Source organism: Salmo trutta, chromosome 7 (assembly GCF_901001165.1).
Source record: "Salmo trutta chromosome 7, fSalTru1.1, whole genome shotgun sequence".
In the NCBI taxonomy this organism is placed as follows: Eukaryota; Metazoa; Chordata; class Actinopteri; order Salmoniformes; family Salmonidae; genus Salmo; species Salmo trutta.
The window spans coordinates 28,335,886-28,358,493 of record NC_042963.1 but is presented as its reverse complement, the minus strand read 5'-3'; the positions used below and the strand labels follow the sequence as shown (position 1 = coordinate 28,358,493).

General features: G+C 42.3%; 1 protein-coding gene across 4 annotated transcripts in view; it reads right to left on the bottom strand.

The window, feature by feature from the left end:
• Nucleotides 1-534: 534 nt before the first annotated feature.
• osbpl5 (oxysterol binding protein-like 5) overlaps nucleotides 535-22,608 on the bottom strand; it is a 117,968-nt gene continuing 95,894 nt past the window's right edge. For all 4 annotated transcript variants that reach the window (XM_029758494.1, XM_029758495.1, XM_029758496.1 and 1 more), the window contains 11 exons: nucleotides 21,299-21,397; nucleotides 12,429-12,525; nucleotides 12,142-12,240; nucleotides 7,815-7,912; nucleotides 5,193-5,282; nucleotides 4,657-4,793; nucleotides 4,378-4,557; nucleotides 3,782-3,917; nucleotides 3,421-3,535; nucleotides 3,119-3,221; nucleotides 535-1,289 (listed from right to left, as the gene is read on the bottom strand). In XM_029758494.1, the coding sequence (XP_029614354.1) occupies nucleotides 1,154-1,289; nucleotides 3,119-3,221; nucleotides 3,421-3,535; nucleotides 3,782-3,917; nucleotides 4,378-4,557; nucleotides 4,657-4,793; nucleotides 5,193-5,282; nucleotides 7,815-7,912; nucleotides 12,142-12,240; nucleotides 12,429-12,525; nucleotides 21,299-21,397 (1,290 nt within the window). In that variant the 3' untranslated portion in view covers nucleotides 535-1,153. The remainder of the gene's footprint in view (nucleotides 1,290-3,118; nucleotides 3,222-3,420; nucleotides 3,536-3,781; nucleotides 3,918-4,377; nucleotides 4,558-4,656; nucleotides 4,794-5,192; nucleotides 5,283-7,814; nucleotides 7,913-12,141; nucleotides 12,241-12,428; nucleotides 12,526-21,298; nucleotides 21,398-22,608) is intronic.

Sequence of the window (22,608 nt, the reverse complement as noted above, 5' to 3'; positions counted from 1 at the left end):
TCGTTTATATATGTCAATATAAACACACACACACACACACAAACCTGTAAACAAGTACTCTTTACCTTTCAGGTTATAAACACTGTTTTGGTAAAATCATCATCATCATTATTAAAGATGCACTACGCAGAAATCATTTCCTGGTTGCAAAAATTCTAATTCGCCAAATTTCAGTTTATGTGACAAAATAAGCAAGTATAGTGTAGAGTACCATCTAAACTGCTGGGAAATATATTTAGTATTTTCAGCTGTTAGAAGCTGGTGTACAAAACCGAAAGCAAAAGATGCAAAAACAAAACTTAATGGTACGCATAGAAATAGAGCACATAGAACATATCTACGGCTTCATAGACTTGCTTTCAATCGGTGACAGATCTATAGCACATATTTCTATATGAATTTGGTCAGATTGCCCAAAAAGTTACATATTATAGATCTACACAAAAAGACAATTGCATTATTGGAAGTTTCTTTTTCTTATCTCGAGTTCACTTTGTTTTGTCGATGTCACATTGTTTTCTCTTCTTTTTTGGCTTTAGCGTTAAGGCCCAAAGTCTGTAGTGAAGGTGGACTATTAAGGACTCCAAGCCGTAGTCCATCAATGCCCATAGGGCCTACTGTACGTACACACAACACACACACACACAATAGTATTGCAGGGGGGAGTATAAAAAGTACACATCCATTAATAAAAGACAGGTGGAACATCTTCTTCTGTAAAACCATAATTCCTTCTCATTCCTATAAAAAAAACTAATTCAGTCCCTATTCTCTCATTCATCTTTTTAAAAACACCCTCAGTCAGTCCACTCTTTCTTTTTTTGATCTTCTCTTTCTGTCGTCGTCTTCTCAGTCCAAAGTGCTTGGGTGCCGTGCTGTCTGGCTACACTGGAGGGCGCTCTGCTCCGCTCTGGTTGGCAGGTGAGTGGTGGCTGTGGGTGGCTGTGTTTATTGCTATGGCACCTGTGGCCCTCCCGTATCAGGAGAACAGGACGAAGCTGCCCCTAGACGCTGATCAAAGGTCAGTGTTGCTTCTTCTCCATCTAATAGTTAAGGTCAGGGTTAATAGGGAGTGTTGAGCTGAACATAGATCCGTGCCTGAGGGGGGTGGGGGGTGGGGTGGGGGGTGTAAGTTCTCCTGTCGCAGGCTATTTCAGGTGAAAATGTAGTTGAGGAAGAGTTGGGAGAGCAGGAGGACACACAGGATGAAACAGTGGCGTCCAGTTAGTGTCACATTGTCCTCAGTCTCCCGGCGACGGCCCAGTTGACGACCCAACGCTATCAGGTTCCTACGGAAGGACAGGCGGGAGTTTCAGTCATCTATCAAAGTTCTAAAATCTTTCCTATCCCAGCATCGGATATGAACGACAACAACTTGAAAACCTGCTAAAACTGAAGGTGCCCAAGTAGACCAGGAGGAGGCAGAGTTGCTCTATCATTTCCATCTTGCAGCGTCCTGTTTATTGAGTGCACAGTGCCTTCGGAAAGAATTCAGACCCCATGACTTTTTCCACATTTTGTTAGGTTACAGCCTTATTCTAATTGATTTAATCGTTTTTTCCCCCTCATCAATCTACACACACACACACACACACAATAACCCATAATGACAAAGCAAAAACAGGTTTTTAGAAAATTTGAAATATCACATTTACATAAGTATTCAGACCCTTCACTCAGTACTTTGTTGAACCTTTGGCAGCGATTACAGCTTTCTTGGGTATGACACTACAAACTTGCCACACCTTAATTTGGGGAGTTTCTCCCATTCTTCTCTGCATATCCTTTCAAGCTCTGTCAGCTTGGATGGGGAGCGTCGCTGCACAGCTATTTTCAGGTCTCTCCAGAGATGTTTGATCGGGTTCAAGTCAAGGCTCTGGCTGGGCCCCTCAAGGACATTCAGAGACTTGTCCCGAAGCCACTTTGCATTGCCTTGGCTGTGTGCTCAGGGTCGTTGTCCTGTTGGAAGGTGAACCTTCGCCCCTTGTCTGAGGTCCTGAGCGCTCTGGAGCAGGTTTTCATCAAGGATCTCTCTGTACTTTGCTCTGTTCATCTTTGCCTTGATCCTGAATAGTCTCCCAGCCCCTGCCGCTGAAAAACATCCCCACAGCATTATGCTGCCACCACCATGCTTCACCGTAGTGATGGTTCCAGGTTTCCTCCAGATGTAACGCTTGGCATTCAGGCCAAAGAGTTCAATCTTTCATCAGACCAGAGAATCTTGTTTCTCATGGTTTGAGAGCTGTCATGTGCCTTTTACTGAGGAGTGGCTTACGTCTGGCCACTACCACCAATGCCTGATTGGTGGAGTGCTGCAGAGATGGTTGTCCTTATGGAAGGTTCTCCCATCTCGACAGAGGAACTCTGGAGCTCTGTCAGAGTGACCATTGGGTTCTTGGTTACCTCCCTGACCAAGGCCCTTCTCCTCCGATTGCTCAGTTTGGCCGGACGGCCAGCTCTAGGAAGAGACTTGGTGGTTCCAAACGTCTTCCATTTAATAATGATGGAGGCCACTGTGTTCTTAGGGACCTTCAATGCTGCAGAAATGTTTTGGTACCCTTCCCAGATCTGTGCCTCGACACAATCCTGTCTCGGAGCTCCATGGACAGTTCCTTCGACCTCATGGCTTGGTTTTTGCTCTGACATGCATTATCAACTGTGGGACCTTATATAGACAGACGTGTTCCTTTCCAAATCATGTCCAATCAATGTCATTTACCACAGGTGAACTCCAATCAAGTTGTAGAAACATCTCAAGGATGATCAATGGAAACAGGATGCACCGGAGCTCAATTTCAAGTCTCATAGCAAAGGGTCTGAATACTTATGTAAATAAGGTAGTTCTGTTTTTATTTTTTACTTGCAAACATTTTCAAAAAATCTGTGGGGTATTGTGTAGATTACTGAATATGTTTTTTTATTTAATCCATTTCAGATTAAGGCTGTAACGTAACAAAATGTCAAAAGTCAAGGGGTCTGAATACTTTCCGAAGACACGGTATGTGTGTCGTTGTGCCCTTGAGCAAGGCACTTTCCCTAATTGCTCCTGTAAGTCCCTCTGGATAAGAGCGTCTGCTAAATGATCTTTTAAGTTTAAAATATGTGTGTGCTCTCTTACCTCTGGATGTCTTGCTGTGTCTTCTGTATGGATGCGATGGAGGCCTCTATGAGGGCGATGTCCTTCACTTCCTTGTTGCACCGTGCACACTGGCTCAGGTACCCTAGTAATGTGACAAGGGAGAGAAAATCTAATGTTTGGTTTACGGATAGTCTGAGGATAACACAAGGTGAGATGTATGGGCATCATGGGTTGTGTTTTTCTGTGTATATGCATGTCTGTGAGCAAGTGGGAGTGTTTTTGACTTTTGTTATCAGAGGACTCGTGTGTAGGTTCTGACGTGGTGAATGTGTGCGTCTTACCTTCATTATCAGAGGACTCGTGTGTAGGTTCAGGTGTAGTGCTGCTGCTCTCAGTGTTCTGGCTGCAGCTAGACGGCTGGCTGCTGCCTTTCCTGTGTTTCCCATTCACCTGGGCCTGAGAGAGACGGGCACGCACGACCACGCCAAACACACACACACACCTGTAATGTCCAATTTTCACAAAACTACACATTGAAGCCAGACTATTGTAAAGCGTATACCCAATTTGGCAACTGGTCCACAAACACCAGAAGACTGCGGCGAGTGTCCAGTCTAATTGCAATTCTATGGTTAGAACTAGTCAGTTTGGCAATGAAACTAAGATGGAAAGAGGGAACATCTGTGTGTCTCTCTCTGTTACCTTCTGCTGGCAAGCCCAGGCTGAGGCGCGGCTGTACGCCAGTCCTTTATGTCGTCTCTGTGATTTTTCCTTGGTCTGGATCACCCCGTGCTTCTCAAACTGCACCAGACAGAGCTCAGGGTCCCACGGCCGCGTGCTGGAGAGGAGGGAGGGAAAGTTCACATACATACCAGAGCTTCTTCAGGTGGGGAAATGTATTCTGGGGTTTGTGTGCCAGTGTGGATGCAATGTCTGTATTAGTTCTGTTATATTTGTAATGCCATTTGGTGTGTGTGTGTGTGTACGCACTCTATCTATCTGTATGTGTGTGTGTGTATGTCCACTTGGTGGTGTGCTGTGTACATACTCTGTGTGTGTGTGTATGTCCACTTGGTGGTGTGCTGTGAACATACTCTGTGTGTGTGTGTGTGTATGTCCACTTGGTGGTGTGCTGTGTACATACTCTGTGTGTGTGTGTGTGTGTGTGTATGTCCACTTGGTGGTGTGCTGTGTACATACTCTGTGTGTGTGTATGTCCACTTGGTGGTGTGCTGTGAACATACTCTGTGTGTGTGTGTGTGTGTGTATGTCCACTTGGTGGTGTGCTGTGTACATACTCTATGTGTATGTATGTCCATTCGTTGGTGACAGAGTCCAGGTTGAAGAGTCTGGGGCGCCAAGGTTGGTCTCCACGGTCTTTGGCCTGATTCCTCTGAGCCTCCTCCAGTACAAACTTCTCCTGGGTTGCCTGGTTCTGGTCACGGTCCACTATAGCACTGGTCACATGCTGCCACAGCCTGCAAGGCACACATAGACAGACAAAGGTCTTAACAAAGCTTCCATCCAATGTATGTAAAAGCCTGCAGACAGAACACTGTGGTGGTGTGTGTCCTTACCTCTCCGACTCAAACTGCCCTTGCTGATCCAGCTGTACCACCTGCCTCTTCAGTCTGGTGCTGCGGACCTCTGGAGTGGGGTTCCACAGGTGCTCCTGCTGCCCTGACTTCTTCTCCTGTAGGAACACCTCACCATCCTGATCACACACACACACACACACCTTTAATATGTTTTGTGCTATTTACACATATGCCTTATTTTTGTACATTGCCAATGCTATTGTATGTTGTCCATCCATCCATCCATCCATCCATCCATCCATCCATCCATCCATCCAATCAGAACACCTCTTGCTGACCTCTCCTCCTGGAGAAACACCTTTCATTCCTGACAACAACACCACACAGGCACTTTCAATGACAAACAGGGGAGAGATGGGGATATAGTGTGTGTGTGTGTGTGTGAGAGAGAGAGAGAGAGAGAGAGAGAGAGAGAGAAAGAAAGAGAGGGATATTGTGATAGCACATGCACATAAGAGAGAGTGAGAGAGAGTGAGGGAGGGAGGGGAGAGAGAGAAGCATGCATGTACTCTTACCCAGTGTCCGTCCACAGTGGCCAGCAGCTCGTCTCCCTGCTGGATCTTTCCCGAGATCACGTTCACACTGCTGGAGCCTCCCAGGAAGGGCTACAATACAGAGAGAGAAGACCGTCCCCTACAGGTAACTAGAGCAAGAACAGAACAACCCTGATCCTAGACCTTATGAGCCAACTTGATCTGAATCTACCGCATGTAATGATATAGTGCCATGTGTCACAGTTAGACCGGGATTTCATCTGATTGCCTTTACAAGCAGCATTGTCTCCATGCATGGATGGAATCCTACCGGGTCATTTTATATATTACACATCCTTTAACAGTATATTTAAATATAATAAAACATTGTAAACAGTACCTTTTGGACGAACCCCATCAATCTCAGTTATAATAACCAACCGTCACAGCACTCACCCCAGTTTTTTTCTTGCCCCTTTACCGATTGTCTTTCTATTTGCTTTCATGCAATGGCTAGTTCATTTAATTCATAAAATATAATTCATAAAATAATGACTTTTGTTTGGTAGAGAAGCTGCCTACAATTGATGCAGTTGTTTTTTTGGAGCCCGGCCGATATGGGTTTTCTTGGGTCTGATACCGATTCCGAATTTTTGGGGACAAAACTTTATCTGCTGATGTACTGTTTTATAGCGGGGAAAATAAAAAGTAAAATTTTCCCACAAAAAGTGCTATCCAAAAAAGCAATTGTCCAAGAAGTATGCTTCAAATGTTGATTTCTTACATTGTGACAATAATGACACCATGGCCACAAGTGTTCAGATAACCAATATTTAAAAAAATAAAAGGTTATCGGTGGAATTATCGGATGATATCGATATATCGTTAAAAGGACAATATCAGCCTATAAAGTCGGTGAAACGATACAGTTGAAGTCAGAAGTTTACATACATTACAAACCGAGTAAAAATTCCCTGTCTTGGGTCAGTTAGGATCACCACTTTATTTTAAGAATGTGAAATGTCAGAATAATAGTAGAGAGAATGATTTATTTCAGCTTTATTTTCTTTCATCACATTCCCAGTGGGTCAGAAGTTTACATACACTCAATTAGTATTTGGTAGCATTGCCTTTAAATTGTTGAACTTGGGTCAAACGTCGTTTCGTGTAGCCTTCCACAAGCTTCCCACAATAAGTTGGGTGAATTTTGGCCCATTCCTCCTGACTGAGCTGGTGTAACTGAGTCAGGTTTGTAGGCCTCCTTGCTCGCACACGCTTTTTCAGTTCTGCCTACAAATGTTCTATAGGATTGAGGACAGGGCTTTGTGATGGCCATTCCAATACCTTGACTTTGTTGTCCTTAAGCCATTTTGCCACAACTTTGGAAGTATGCTTGGGGTCATTGTCCATTTGGAAGACCCATTTGCGTCCAAGCTTTAACTTCTTGACTGATGTCTTGAGATGTTGCTTCAATATATCCACATAATTTTCCTACCTCATGATACCATCTATTTTGTGAATTGCACCATTCCCTCCTGCAGCAAAGCACCCCCACAACATGATGCTGCCAGCCCCATGCTTCACGGTTGGGATGGTGTTCTTCTTCTTTTTGCAAGCCTCCCCCTTTTCCTCCAAACATAGCGATGGTCATTATGGCCAAACAGTTCTAGTTTTGTTTCATCAGACCAGAGGACATTTCTCCAAAAAGTATGATATTTGTCCCCATGTGCAGTTGCAAACCGTAGTCTGTCTTTTTTAATGGCGGTTTTGGAGCAGTGGCTTCTTCCTTGCTGAGCGGCCTTTCAGGTTATGTCGATATAGGACTCGTTTTACTGTGGATATAGATACTTTTGTACCCTTTTCCTCCAGCATCTTCACAAGGTCCTTTGCTGTTGTTCTGGGATTGATTTGCACTTTTCGCACCAAAGTATGTTAATCTCTAGGAGACAGAACACGTCTCCTTCCTGAGCGGTATGATGGCTGCGTGGTCCCATGTACTTGCGTACTATTGTTTGTACAGATGAACGTGGTACCTTCAGGTGTTTGGAAATTGCTCCCAAGGATGAACCAGACTTGTGGAGGTCACATATTTTCTTCTGGGGTCAAGCGCGTGTTTTCTTTTGATTTTCCCATGATGTCAAGCAAAGAGGCACTGAGTTTGAAGGTAGGCCTTGAAATACATCCACAGGTACACCTCCAATTGACTCAAATTATGTCAATTAGCCTATCAGAAGCTTCTAAAGCCATGACATCATTTTCTGGAATTTTCCAAGCTGTTTAAAGGCACAGTCAACTTAGTGTATGTAAACTTCTGACTCACTGGAATTGTGATACAGTTAATTATAAGTTAAATAATCTGTCTGTAAACAATTGTTGGAAAAATTACTTGTGTCATGCACAAAGTAGATGTTCTAACCAACTTGCCAAACCTATAGTTCGTTAACAAGAAATTTGTGGAGTGGTTGAAAAACGAGTTAATGACTCCAACCTATGTGTATGTAAACTTCCGACTTCAACTGTATATGGTCTGCCTCTAGTTTTCTTTTCCCTCTCACTGCACAGTTGTTTCACCAAAGTATGTTTTTATTTATTTTGTATTTATGTTTCTGTACAACATGGAAAAGATGCGAACTTAGGAAGTACACCAACGAAACACACGCATACCTTCAACTTGAACTCCAGTTCTGCCACATATTTGGTTTTCTCACACTCAATAGTGATCTTCCCTCCCAGCTCCAGTGTCATGGTGCCATACAGAATACCTAATATAGAAACAAGGAGCAACATTTACACACACACACACACACACACACACACACACACACACACACACACACACACACGTAGAAACACTCCTATCACGAACGATATAAAAGGTCAGTGAATGCAACAGAGTCAGAACAACAGTGTAAATACAGGAGCTACAAGGCAAGCCACTTCAGACAGAAAGCAATTAGAAAGAAGTATACACTTTAGAAAGTAAGCAGTCAGTAAATGGGCCATGCTCGATTACCCATTTAAATAGTAGGCCTTTTGGATATGCAAAATAAGAACGCTTGATAATTGCAGCTTTTCATCTATTTTGAATTCGCTGCACATTGAGGAAGAGAATCTTATTTTTCAGACCCAGCTGATAATCAGATAAGGGGACTGGGTGTTTAAGCAATAAGGTTATCATGCTATAACTCCTGACTAAGGGCTGTTCTTAGGCCCAAGGCAAAGCCGAGGCCTGGGAACAGAACTTCGGAGGGAATTATCAAACGATAATCCCCGGGTACTCAAGCAATATTGCTTTTAGTAAATGGTTGCCAACATAGTTATACAAATATTACAACAAAAAATTCTCATTAACATTTTAACGAGTAAAATTTTTTGGCATTCTGAATGTGCAAGTCAAGCGGGTTGGTCATTTGTTAATTCGATTAATTTGACGTTGTTATGCTAAACAAATCACTGGAATCTAGCTAGCAGAGATTTAATAATGATGAGACAAGAACTTCCATAAGTAATGATTTAATAAATATCTAATAGGCTTACATAGGCAACAACTATTATGGTTGGCGAGTCCAAGCTAACAAAGCTAGTTTGTGATGTTAATAGTGATGTTTCTGTTGATGGCACACGACGGGAAGAACTGTCCATGGTCTGGTGCTGGTTGGTGACAGCCAGTGCTTGCCTCTTTGGCTGAGAATACATCCCACTCACATCGTAGCCAGCTAAAATGGCACTCTAGCACTTTCGGTTCTCCATGTTAGGGGCTGCCAATAACTTGAGTGAGCTCTCACACTGGCCACTCACTGCCATTATTTCCCCTTGCCTCCAGGCCCACATCGGACAACTTTTTTAAACGCAACATACAACAATTTCAAAGATTTTACTGAGTTACACTTCATAAGGAAATCAGTCAATTGAAAAATTCATTAGGCCCTAACCAATGGATTTCACGACTGGGAATACAGATACGCATCTGTTGGTCACAGATACCTTTAAAAAAAGGTATGGGAGTGGATCAGAAAACCAGTCAGTATCTGGTGTGACCACCATTTGCATCATGCAGCGCAACACATCTCCTTCGCATGGAGTTGATCAGGCTGTTGATTTTGGCCTGTGGAATGTTGTCCCATTCCTCTTCAATGGGTGTGCAAAGTGGCTGGATATTGGCGGGAACTGGAACGCGCTGTTGAACACGTCGATTCAGAGCATCCCAAACATGCTCAATGGGTGGCATGTCTGAGTATGCAGGCCATGGAAGAACTGGGACATTTTCAGTTTCCAGAAATTGTGTACAGATCCTTGCGACATGGGGTCGTGCATTATCATGCTAAATCAAATCAACACTTTCATTATAATGCCATTATTTCTTTTGTGCAGTTTCACTATTTAGCAAGTCCACTTGGTGCTTATAATGATGTTTAGGCTACTGGTGCTTTCATCAATTGACCGTACGTCTTGGTGGTTGGGGTATTTCCATTTTTTCATTATAAAAAGCAGCTGTTACCTTGTTCCATCACATATGCTTTCTGTTTCATAGTTGTAACAAAGGCCCTCCACTAATATTTTTATATATAGCCTACAGTAACAAACGAATAAATGCTACTGTTATTTGAAATAAAATAAAAATCGTATTCTGTCACCCAAGGCCTTCATAAACACAAATCATTTTTACAATAGCATATATGAAATATATTAATTACACTGTTAGAATGCTGCAGTCAGAATGACTTGAAGAGGAGTCCATCGAGGCACAGCAGTTCTAGTGTTAAAACTACAATCCTTGTTGAAACAATAGCAAAGCGGTCAACCCGCCTGTTTTGGTAAAAATTTGAGGGATGGGCCTGGAGAAACGTAGCCACTCAAATTCAGAGACAGAGCTATGGATGCAAGGACTGAGCATCCATGATAACAAAATTATAGTTTTAACCATGTTTTGAGGCCAATCTGTGTAGGCACAAATCTGGCCTGCGGGTGGTTTGAGCAAAAAAACTCAATATACAGTGCCTTCAGAGAGTATTCAGACCCCTTGACCTTTTCCACATTTTGATACATTATTGCCTTATTCTAAAATTGATTAAATTGTTGTTTTTTCCCCTCATCAATCTACACACAATACCCCATAACGACAGAGCAAAAACAGCTTTTTAGAATTTTCATAAGTATTCAAACCCTTTACTCAGCACTTTGTTGAAGCACCGTTGGCAGCGATTACAGCGTTGAGTCTTCTTGGGTATGAAGCTACAAGCTAGGCACACCTGTATTTGGAGAGTTTCTCCCATTCTCCTCTGCAGATCCTCTCAAGCTCTGTCAGGTTGTATGGGGAGCATCACTGCACAGCTATTTTCAGGTCCCTCCAGAGATGTTAGATTGGGTTCAAGTCCAGGCTCTGGCTGGGCCACTCAAGGACATTCAGAGACTTTTCCCAAAGCCACTCCTGCGTTGTCCTGTTGGAAGGTGAACCGTCGCCCCAGTCTGAGGTACTGAGCGCTCTGGAGTAGGTTTTCATCAAGGATCTCTCTGTACTTTGCTCCGTTCATCTTTCCCTCGACCCTGACTAGTCTCCCAGTCCCTGCCGCTGAAAACATCCCCACAGCATGATGCTGCCACCACCATGCTTCACCGTAGGAATGGTGCTAGGTTTCCTCCAGATGTGACGCTTGGCATTCAGGCCAAAGAGTTCAATCTTGGTTTCATCAGACCAAAGATCAGACCATCTTGTTTTTCATGGTCAGAGTCCTTTAGGTTCCTTTTGGAAAACTCCAAGCGGGCTGTCCTGTGCCTTTTACTGAGGAGTGGCTTACGTCTGGCCACTCTACCATAAAGTCCTGATTGGTGGAGTGCCACAGAGATGGTTCTCCTTATGGAAGTTTCTCTCATCTCCACAGAGGAACTCTGGAGCTCTGTCAGAGTGACCATCGGGTTCTAGGTTACCTCCCTGACCAAGGCCCTTCTCCCCCAATTGCTCAGTTTGGCCGCGCGGCCAGCTCTAAGAAGACTTGATGGTTCCAAACGTCTTCCATTTAAGAATGGAGGCCACTGTGTTCTTGGGGACCTTCAATGCTGCAGAAATGTTTTGGTACCCTTCCCCAAATCTGTGCCTTGACACAATCCTGTCTCGGAGCTCTAAGGACAATTCCTTCGACCTCATGGCTTGGTTTTTTGCTCTGACATGCACTGTCAACTGTGGGACCTTAGATAGGCAGGTGTGTGCCTTTCCAAATTATGTCCAATCAATTTAATTTACCACAGGTAGACTCCAATCAAGTTGTAAAAACATCTGAAGGATGATCAATGGAAACAGGATGCACCTGAGCTCAATTTCTAGTCTCATAGCAAAGGGTCTGAATACTTATGTAAATAAGGTATTTGTTTTTTAATTGTAATACATTTGCAAACATTTCTAAAAATGTGTTTTTGCTTTTTCATTATTGGTTATTATGTGTAGATTGATTAAATAAAATATGTTTTTTCATCAATTTTAGAATAGGGCTGTAATGTAACAAAATGTGGAAAAAGTTAAGGGGTCTGAATACTTTCCGAATGCACTGTATTTTTCAAATGACTGAAACCAAATCGACACTGTGTAGAAATGATAACGGACCTACAGTCTTACAGTTTCTTGAATGTGTCCAGCTTGCTAATAAATCACAGAAATGTAAACCTAGACAGTCAGGGAGTATTGACAATTCCAAAAACGATGAATAGAGGACTATCCTTTGCAAATGTTTACGCCGAGGAAATGTTGTAGACTGAATTAGCCCCCCGGGGCAAAATTTGTTTGACACCCCTGCTATACAGTATTTGTTTAGAATGACTTATATTGGGTTCTGATGGGGTACGACTGTTGAACTAAGCTCATGTTCATTGTTTTTATTAACGATATGAATATACATAAAAATGGATGCAGCAATTAAGGATTCAATGTTAAGAGTTGCTCAGAAAACCAGAGATATTTAGATTCCAGAAAGACCGTTGATGGATTTTTAAAAAGTAGTACCTTTACAGTGGGCGTAAGGCATAGTGATGACGTACTCCTCATCCCTGCCCAGCAGCATCAATCTGGCCCTGCCATCCAGTATGGCAGACAGAGAGTTACCTAGAACAGGACATTAGAATTTACACCCAACAACCTGGTCCCAGAGCTGTTCATGCTGTAAAGATCTGTTTCATAGACACCTTTAGGCATAGAGTAGATAAAAACACCATGAAGCTCAATTTAATTCCCGACATAACAGATTGACTGCACAAGAACAAAGATTGTGGTGTGCAAATAAGCCAGCGTACCGTAAAACTTGGACTTGGCCAAGATGCTGCCGCTGATATAGAAGCCGTCCTTCTTGTTGCAGACGTAGAAGGCAGAGATCGGTGGGTGGTGGGAGATCTGAGATAGAAAGATAGGGAGTGTGTTATTTAGGGCAGTGATTCTCAACTGGGGAAGTCACGACCCCCATGGGGGCCGCTGGAGGATTTTAAGGGGTCACACGACTTGTATAAAATAATATAAAACATATATTTTTTTAAGGTAAACGCCGTACCAAAATGTTGATTTTGAAAGGATACCGGATACTGCTTACACAGGTGTGTATGTACTGTGCACCGCTTATTGTTGTTCACTTCACACGTGCAGCGAGTCCGCAGTAGTAAAATGGCTAGTTATGTTCGGACTCTGAGGGTTCTTGCGCTGCACACACTCAATGACCAATACAATAACATTCTCGACATACACACTGATCCAATAAAAATGTAATTCTGCAACATTCTTTTGTTTTAAATGTTACATGTCCAATCAGATAATACAGATATTTTTCTGACAGCTACAGGTGCATGAAAAAGGTTTGTGAACCCTTTAGAATTACCTGGATTTCTGCATTGATTACTCATAAAATATGGTCTGATCTTCATCTAAGTCACAATAACAGACAAACACAATCTGACTCAACTAATAACACACAAACAGTTTTCACATTTTTATTGAAGACATTGAGTAATCATTCACAGTGCAGGCTGGAAAAAGTAAGTGAACCCTTGAATTTAGTAACTTGTAGATCCTCCTTTAGCAGCAACAACCTCCTCCAAACGTTTCCTGTAGCTGCTAATAAAACTTGCACAACATTTTAAACCATTCCTCCCTACAAATCTGTTTAAGTTCATCAATATTTCTGGGTTGTCTTGATTGCACAGCCCTCTTCAGGACATGCCACAGCATCACAATTGGGTTAAGGTCAGGACTATGACTTGGCCATTCTAAAACACAAATCTTCGTTAGTTTTTTTCCTCCACACATAGCGTTGTGGATTTTTCCCAAAAGGTTTAACTTTTGTCTCATCTGTCCACAGCACATTTTCCCGGAAGCATTGTGGAACATCCTGGTGGTCTTGGGAAAACTTGAGAGGTGCCGCAATGTTTTTTTTTTTAAAGACAGCAGTGGTTTCCTTCGTGGTGTCCTTCCATGAACACCATTGTTGTTCAGTGTTTTTCTGATAGTGGACACATGAACACAGACTTTCTTTGCCCTTTGTGCTCTTGGAGTGATCTTCGCAGGACGCCCACTCTGAGGGAGAGTAGCAACAGTCCTGAATCTTCTCCATTTGTAGACAATTTGTCTTACCATGGACTGATGAATAGCAAGGTCTTTAGCAATGCTTTTCTAACATTTTCCAGCTTCGTGCATCTCTATAATGCGTCTTCTAAGGTCCTGTGAAAGTTGTTGGGATCGAGGCATGGTTCAAACTAACCAATCTTTCTGGAGAAGAACAGATTTGTCAGTAACCAGGCTTTGTGTGCCTTTATTTAAAGGGCAGGGCACCTGTGCAACCCACACCTCCAATCTCATCTCCTTAATTGAAACACTTGACTCCAAATAGATTTTGGAATCGTTAACAGAGGATCACTTACTTTTCCCAGCCTGCACTGTGAATGTCTTCAGTAAATGTCACTCAATGTCATCAATAAAAATGTGAAAAGTACAACTGTTTGTGTGTTATTAGTTTAGTCAGATTGTGTTTGTCTATTATTATGACTTAGTTGAAGATCAGACCACAATTTATGAGTAATCAATGCAGAAATCCAGGTAATTCCAAAGGGTTCAAACTTTTTCATGTAACTGTAGCTTGATTGACTGCTAACTATGCAGATGTGTTCTGCAGTCATTGCACATGTGGATAGTTAGCTTTCACTTAAGTCATGTAGGCTAGCTGTCAGAGTAAAATCATGGACACGTTTATAAAACGTGCAGCTCCCTGGTCCCTGTCAAGAAGAGAAAATACGACCCCGACTTCATCAAATATGGTTTTACATATATAGAAAAGGCAGGGTGGGTGTAGACCCTCCAAAATGAAAAGGCACCTGGACACCAAGCATCCAAGCCACAAAGACAGCTGACTTTTTTTTTTTCTCAAGAAAATGTCAATATCTGGAGGCCTCACAAGATTCACTGAAGAACGTATGCACGGTACAAGAAAAGGCACTTCGCACATCGCCTTGTGGCCCAGCGCATTGCTAAGTGCAAAAAAGCCCACACCAGAGCCGAGGATCTCATTCTCCCTGCTGTGATTGATATGTGCACTGAAATCTTGGGAGAGTAAGCCGCCAACAAACTTAACCCCTATCCAATGACACCATTAGGAGGAGAATCCAGGACATGTCTGAGGACATAACGCGCCAGGCAGAGCGCATCAGTGCAAATGGCCATTACGCACTGCAGCTTGATGAATCCACAGATGTGGCTAACCATGTCTATGTCACACACGTCTGGGAAAATAACATTGAGGAGCTGATTTGCCCACCACCACCACCACAGAGTATGTCTTTAACACAATGGATATGTGCCTGGGCTCCGTGGGATTGGCCTGAGATGGGTGCATCGGTGTGACCACTGATGGGGCAGCTGCCATGACGGGAAAGCACTCCGGTGTAGTAAAGCGGATCCTGGAGAGAGTACCGAGTGCGATGTGGAACCATTTACATTTTAGTCATTTGGCAGTCACTCTTATATTGAGTGACTTACAGTAGTGAGTGGGGGTGGGCGGTGTACCGGTATGAACGCGAATACCGCTATGACGTTGTGCCATGATATGGATTTTGCATTGGTCTGGCTTTAAGATATCCGACCTCGACCAACAAACAGTACTGTGTAAGTTGTGTCGACGCATTGTGTTGGTCAAACGTGGAAACACCAGCAAACTGTTTCACCACCTGAAAACCCTGCATGTGCGTGAATGTGAAGTATCTACCAGAATGCATGCAGCAAACCCCTGGAGCAGGACAACTGCAAGCCAGACCCGCACTCAGCTATCACTCAAGGATTCATTCGTTAGTGGTACTGCCTATGACAAGAAGAGCAACAAGTGGAATGAGATAACGAGTGCAATTATGTATCACATAGCGAAATACATAGATTCATACTGTGGAGAAAAGCAGTTTCACAAAGTTGATGAGAACTCTAGACCCAAGATATGAGATCCCGAGCCGTAAATACTTCAGCAAAACATGTCTGCCAGAACTCTACACCGAATGTCGCGACAGAGGTGCCAACGAAATCCGTAACGCTGCATTCTTCTCTATCACTGCCGACTTATGGTCAAGCCGGACCACAGAGCCATACAATAGCCTCACGATTCATTACATTGACGACAACTGGAAGCTGCAAAGCAAATGCCTTCAGACCTTTTACTTCCCAGACGACCACACCGGAAAAATAATTGCAGCCGGGCTGAAGAAGGCACTTTCATCCTGGGGCTTGAAAGAGTCGCGTCAAGTACGTATGACTACTGACAGCGGATGGAACATCGTCAAAGCAATTGGAGCTGAACAAATGCACAAGACATTCAAGACTAGGGTGTTTCAGACACAGGCTACACATTGCTAATGTGTAGCTATTATTATTCAATATCAAAAACACAGAGCTAGGTAGAAAAATGACTTAAAAACAACATAACTTAAAATACAGAATAACTATTGTATTCCTTATCTCCTCTGTTTAAAATGACAGCTGACTACACGGCCTGATCCTTCTTATAAGTTAAGCCCAATATATACAGCTATGCAAATCTATAATATTTGTTAAATGTGTGCAATATCCAAACATTACATGGATTACGTTGCTTTTATTTAGAAATTGATACATTAGCCTATGGTTTCAATATATGAATCTATCCTCTCTCTTTCAATAATAAATAGCCTACTCAATAAATGATCCCGTTTCCGAAAGCAACATAGCTCTCTTAATCACAACAGTTACATGTAAATCGATAGACGGATTCAATTTGTAATCATGTCCAGTGTCCATGTTGTAATTACAGCAGATGAAATGTTATTTCTATTGAATAATTGTGATTAATGTGTCATTCTTTTTCACCTTTTTATTTTTCCAGAGAGGAGTGTCCAAAATGAACCTCGGGTTTCCCGGGCCACAGGAGTGTGCAAGAAAGTGGTCAGCCATTTTCCTACAGTTGGAAGAAGCAGAAGGTCCTGACAAGTACACAAGAAAAACTGCCCCTCAACAAGCTCATCACGGAATCCCCGACAAGGTGGGGATCTCCACTGCAGATGATGGAAACAGTACTGGAGCAGGAAAAGGCCATCACACAAGTCCTGGCAGCAGGCAACAAAAAAACAACACCTTGCAGCCTCCTGGCAGCCTCCTGGCAAGACATTGAGTTCTTTGAATCGATCACGGCAGTACTTAAGCCTCTCCAGGATTTCACAGATGCCCTGTCAGGAGAGACATACGTGAGTGTGTCCCATCTGAAGACGGTCCTCCATGTGTTGAAGACGGAGGTTCTGAAATCAAATGAGGGCGAAGCCAAACTGACCCGAGAGATTAAGATGAGGGTCTTCAATTACCTGAATGACAAATACACCGACCCTGAAACAGATGAGCTGCTCACCATGGCCACCTTTCTGGACTCAAGGTTCAAGACCACCTACATGACCATTGAGAAGCTGGTGGAGGTGAAGGTGAGAGCTGCCTCCAAGACAGAAGCCCTCCTGGTAGGGAACACAGCCATAGGAGACTTCTCTCTTGAAGAGGACTAGAGTAAGAGAGAGAAGGAAGCTGCCACTGCTCCACAATCAGCAAAGAAGTCCAAGAAGAGCCTTGGGAGCTTCTTTAAGAAAGCCAGTAGTGCACCTGCCTTAAGAACCCAGAGACAGGTCATGGAGCAAGAGCTGGACAGCTACACTCTGATGATGGCAGCAGACAGTCAGGCTGATCCTTCGCAGTGGTGGCGAGTTCACGCACCCAACTTCCCATAAGTGGGTTGTCTGACAAAGAAATACTTCTGCATCCCTGCCACAAGTTCACCCTCTGAGAGAGCATTTAGCACTGGGGGTAATGTTGTCACAAGCCACAGGGCAACTTTGAAGCCAGAAACTGTCAATAGGCTGGTGTTCTTGGCACAGAACTTGTGAAGAGGGGGGTAGTGAATTGTTTCATGGTGAACTGGGAAACATACAGAGTGTCTGGTTAATGCTTGAAGAATTTAGTTTGAAATGGTTTACAACTTTAATTCATAATTACCGGTGTTATGCTGAAAAAAGACTGCACTAATAATAAATACACGTTTACATTTTCTTTACATCCTAAGTACTTTAAATATATTTAACTCCTATACCTTTGTTTATGTTTCATGTTTGCACAGGGTTACCACAGAAGTAAACAAATAAATACAAAAATGTGCAATGCCCCCTTTCGGTTTCTATAAGGTTAAAAGCAATATTTCATCATTTATTAACTTTGAAGGGCTCATAAAATGTTTTTTTCTTTTAAAAAGTACAGTATATCGTTATCATCCGGACAGTGGAAAATATGCTGAAGGGTAACATATAACATGTTACCCTTCAGCACAACCTATCAGTGTGAAAATGGCTTCTCTGCAATGGCAATGCTGAAAACTAAAAGCAGAAACAAACTGGTCAGGCAGTGTGACCTCCGAGTTGACCTGTCAACCATCACCCCATACTTCAACAAACTTACCAAACTGAAGAAACACCCCCAGCTTTCCCACTGATAGACCGCTCACACCATAAATGAACGGGTTCATTAATTATTGTTCAATTGTTACTGTTAATTAATTCTGACATTAATATTACATCTTTTAAATTTTATTTTACCTTTATTTAACTAGGCAAGTCAGTTAAGAACAAATTCTTCTTTTCAATAATGGCCTAGGAACAGTGGGTTAACTGCCTTGTTCAGTGGCAGAATGACAGATTTAAACCTTTTCAGCTCAGGGATTCGATCTTGCAACCTTTCGGTTACAAGTCCAACGCTCTAACCACTAGGCAACCTGCCGCTTGAACTGGTTAAAAACTTACACCTTTATAAAAACTTTACGATTGTGAAATGATTCACATGGTAATTGATCATTAAGAATTCCTAATGATTGTCGTTTTTTCTATTTTAACTGGTATGTGTTCCTGTTCATTAACATTATTGGACTGGTGTGTGTTCCTGTTCATTAACATTATAGGACTGGTGTGTGTTCCTGTTCATTAACATTATAGGACTGGTGTGTGTTCCTGTTCATTAACATTATAGGACTGGTGTGTGTTCCTGTTTACATTATTGGTCTGGTGTGTGTTCCTGTTCATTAACATTATAGGACTGGTGTGTGTTCCTGTTAACATTATTGGTCTGGTGTGTGTTCCTGTTCATTAACATTATTGGACTGGTGTGTGTTCCTGTTAACATTATTGGTCTGGTGTGTGTTCCTGTTCATTAACATTATAGGACTGGTGTGTGTTCCTGTTCATTAACATTATAGGACTGGTGTGTGTTCCTGTTAATTAACATTATAGGACTGGTGTGTGTTCCTGTTCATTAACATTATAGGACTGGTGTGTGTTCCTGTTAACATTATTGGTCTGGTGTGTGTCCCTGTTCATTAATATTATTGGACTGGTGTGTGTTCCTGTTCATTAACATTATTGGACTGGTGTGTGTTCCTGTTAACATTATAGGACTGGTGTGTGTTCCTGTTCATTAACATTATTGGACTGGTGTGTGTTCCTGTTCATTAACATTATTGGACTGGTGTGTGTTCCTGTTCATTAACACTATTGGACTGGTGTGTGTTCCTGTTCATTAACATTAAAGGACTGGTGTGTGTTCCTGTTCATTAACATTATTGAACTGGTGTGTGTTCTGTTAACATTATTGGTCTGGTGTGTGTTCCTGTTCATTAACATTATAGGACTGGTGTGTGTTCCTGTTCATTAACATTATATGACTGGTGTGTGTTCCTGTTCATTAACATTATAGGACTGGTGTGTGTTCCTGTTCATTAACATTATAGGACTGGTGTGTGTTCCTGTTCATTAACATTCTGGGTCTGGTGTGTGTTCCTGTTCATTAACATTATAGGACTGGTGTGAGTTCCTGTTAACATTATAGGACAGGTGTGTGTTCCTGTTCATTAACATTATTGGTCTGGTGTGTGTTCCTGTTAACATTATTGACTGGTGTGTGTTCCTGTTCATTAACATTGTAGGACTGGTGTGTGTTCCTGTTCATTAACATTATAGGACTGGTGGGTGTTCCTGTTCATTAACGTTATAGGACTGGTGTGTGTTCCTGTTCATTAACATTATAGGACTGGTGTGTGTTCCTGTTCATTAACATTATAGGACTGGTGTGTGTTCCTGTTCATTAACATTATAGGACTGGTGTGTGTTCCTGTTCATTAACATTATAGGACTGGTGTGTGTTCCTGTTTACATTATTGGTCTGGTGTGTGTTCCTGTTCATTAACATTATAGGACTGGTGTGTGTTCCTGTTCATTAACATTATAGGACTGGTGTGTGTTCCTGTTTACATTATTGGACTGGTGTGTGTTCCTGTTCATTAACATTATAGGACTGGTGTGTGTTCCTGTTCATTAACATTATAGGACTGGTGTTTGTTCCTGTTCATTAACATTATAGGACTGGTGTGTGTTCCTGTTAACATTATTGGTCTGGTGTGTGTTCCTGTTCATTAACATTATTGGACTGGTGTGTGTTCCTGTTCATTAACATTATTGGACTGGTGTGTGTTCCTGTTAACATTATAGGATTGGTGTATGTTCCTGTTAACATTATAGGACTGGTGTGTGTTCCTGTTCATTAACATTATAGGACTGGTGTGTGTTCCTGTTAACATTATTGGACTGGTGTGTGTTCCTGTTCATTAACATTATTGGACTGGTGTGTGTTCCTGTTCATTAACATTATTGGACTGGTGTGTGTTCCTGTTCATTAACATTATTGGACTGGTGTGTGTTCCTGTTCATTAACATTATAGGATTGGTGTGTGTTCCTGTTAACATTATAGGACTGGTGTGTGTTCCTGTTCATTAACATTATTGGACTGGTGTGTGTTCCTGTTAATTAACATTATTGGACTGGTGTGTGTTCCTGTTCATTAACATTATTGGACTGGTGTGTGTTCCTGTTAATTAACATTATTGGACTGTTGTTGATGTCATGTTCGAGTCTGATCATTTATTACACCCTACTTCTGAACTGGTCGTTAATTAAGTTGCTAATTACAAAAATTTATAAATGTTTTCTAATTTAATATGGCTGTGTAATGACTTTTTTTAATATCATAATAGTATCCCATTGAGACAGAGTCTATTTTGCAAGTGAAGCCTGCCCAAGAAGGCAGCTGCAATACAACATTACAAAATGTAATCATCAATAGTCTATAATATTGGGTCATGACTCAATTGTCATTGTCAAATTTGGGTCCCCAGGCAAAACCAGTTGAGAACCACTGATTTATGGGAAACTGAATGATTGAGTGTGTTGGGTCAGATGTGAGGTCATTAAAGGTACCGTCATCTGGGTCGTGTTCATTAGGCACAAAACAGAAGAAAACAGTGTGAAACGGGGACGTAGGCTACTACTTGGACTTGTCCAATACTGGTATTTCAGATACACAACAGTAATATTAAGCAGTAGGGCTGTCAATCAGTTTGGTTAGGAGGGAGCTGAAGTCTGGGGACGAAGCATGTAGATCTGCCACTAACATGGCCTCAGGTCTGAGGCAGCCATTTGCACAATAGCTAGGGTTTAGCTAGCTTCTGGACAAAAGACCTGCAGAGGTATGACAGAGACAGCGGTACACACTTGCTGTGTGTGTGTGTAAGAAGTATATGGGTCGTCTCACCTGCTCTGCGATGTAAAAGGTGCAGCTGTCTGTCTGAGGGTGGAGCCAGCAACAGCGAAACGTCTCTCCTAGGATGGGGTTATAGGGCTTCTTCAGACCCTGTAACACGCACACCCATCCACTACTGTTAAAATCTATCACATGCATGCACACAGCCATACTTTATTTAAATCATCATATCAAAGGATTCAAACAATCAAAAAATCATAGCTGCATGGACACAATGATGGATACAGACACCCATCCACTACTGTTAAAATCTATCACATGCATGCACACAGCCATACTTCATTTAAATCATCGAATCAAAGGATTCAAACATTCAAAAAATCATAGCTGCATGGACACAATGATGGATACAGACACACATACACACTGTTAATATCTATCACATGAATGCACACATTTCAAACTGTGTATCATACAAAATAGTAGGGCTGTTCCCGACTAAACAAACAATATTGGTCGACAGAAAGTTGCCTGTTCTTTCGACCAATCGATTGATCAACATTTTTAAATGTGTATTTTTCCATATATAGACATACTATGTGTTTTAATAAAATCAACTACATGCATTGAGCTTGTCTGATACTTTAAGCTTATGACAAATGCCTCAAGAGGGCTCCAGAAGAAAAAAAATACTTAACCTGACCCAACTATTCTCCTCCCGCTCCTGTTGGCTTCAGCAGATTCTGTCATTACTCTCCTGAAGTTGCCGGTAATAGATTACACGAGGAGTCTCATATTGAATACCAATTTATCCTACCATTCCTATTGATCTGAGTGCCAGTTATGGTTTTCATATGCACATTTTCATGAAACGGTTTCATTTAATTTATAATAACGCCTTCATATCTCAAAATCATTGTCATATGGTTAATCAAAATAATATCAAAATCTAAATGATCAACCTAAAAAGTAACTTCCATTGCTATCCCTGTTCTCTCCCCTCTGCACAGGCCATACAAACGCTTCACACCGCGTGGCCGCTGCCACTCTAACCTGGTGGTCCCAGCGCGCACGACCCACGTGGAGTTCCAGGTCTCCGGCAGCCTCTGGAACTGCCGGTCTGCGGCCAACAAGGCTGAGTTCATCTCAGCCTATGCTACCCTCCAGTCCCTAGACTTCCTGGCGCTAACGGAAACATGGATTACCACAGATAACACTGCTACTCCTACTGCTCTCTCCTCGTCTGCCTACGTGTTCTCGCATACCCCTAGAGCATCGAGCCAGCGGGGTGGTGGCACTGGAATCCTCATCTCTCCCAAGTGGACATTCTCTCTTTCTCCCCTGACCCATCTGTCTATCTC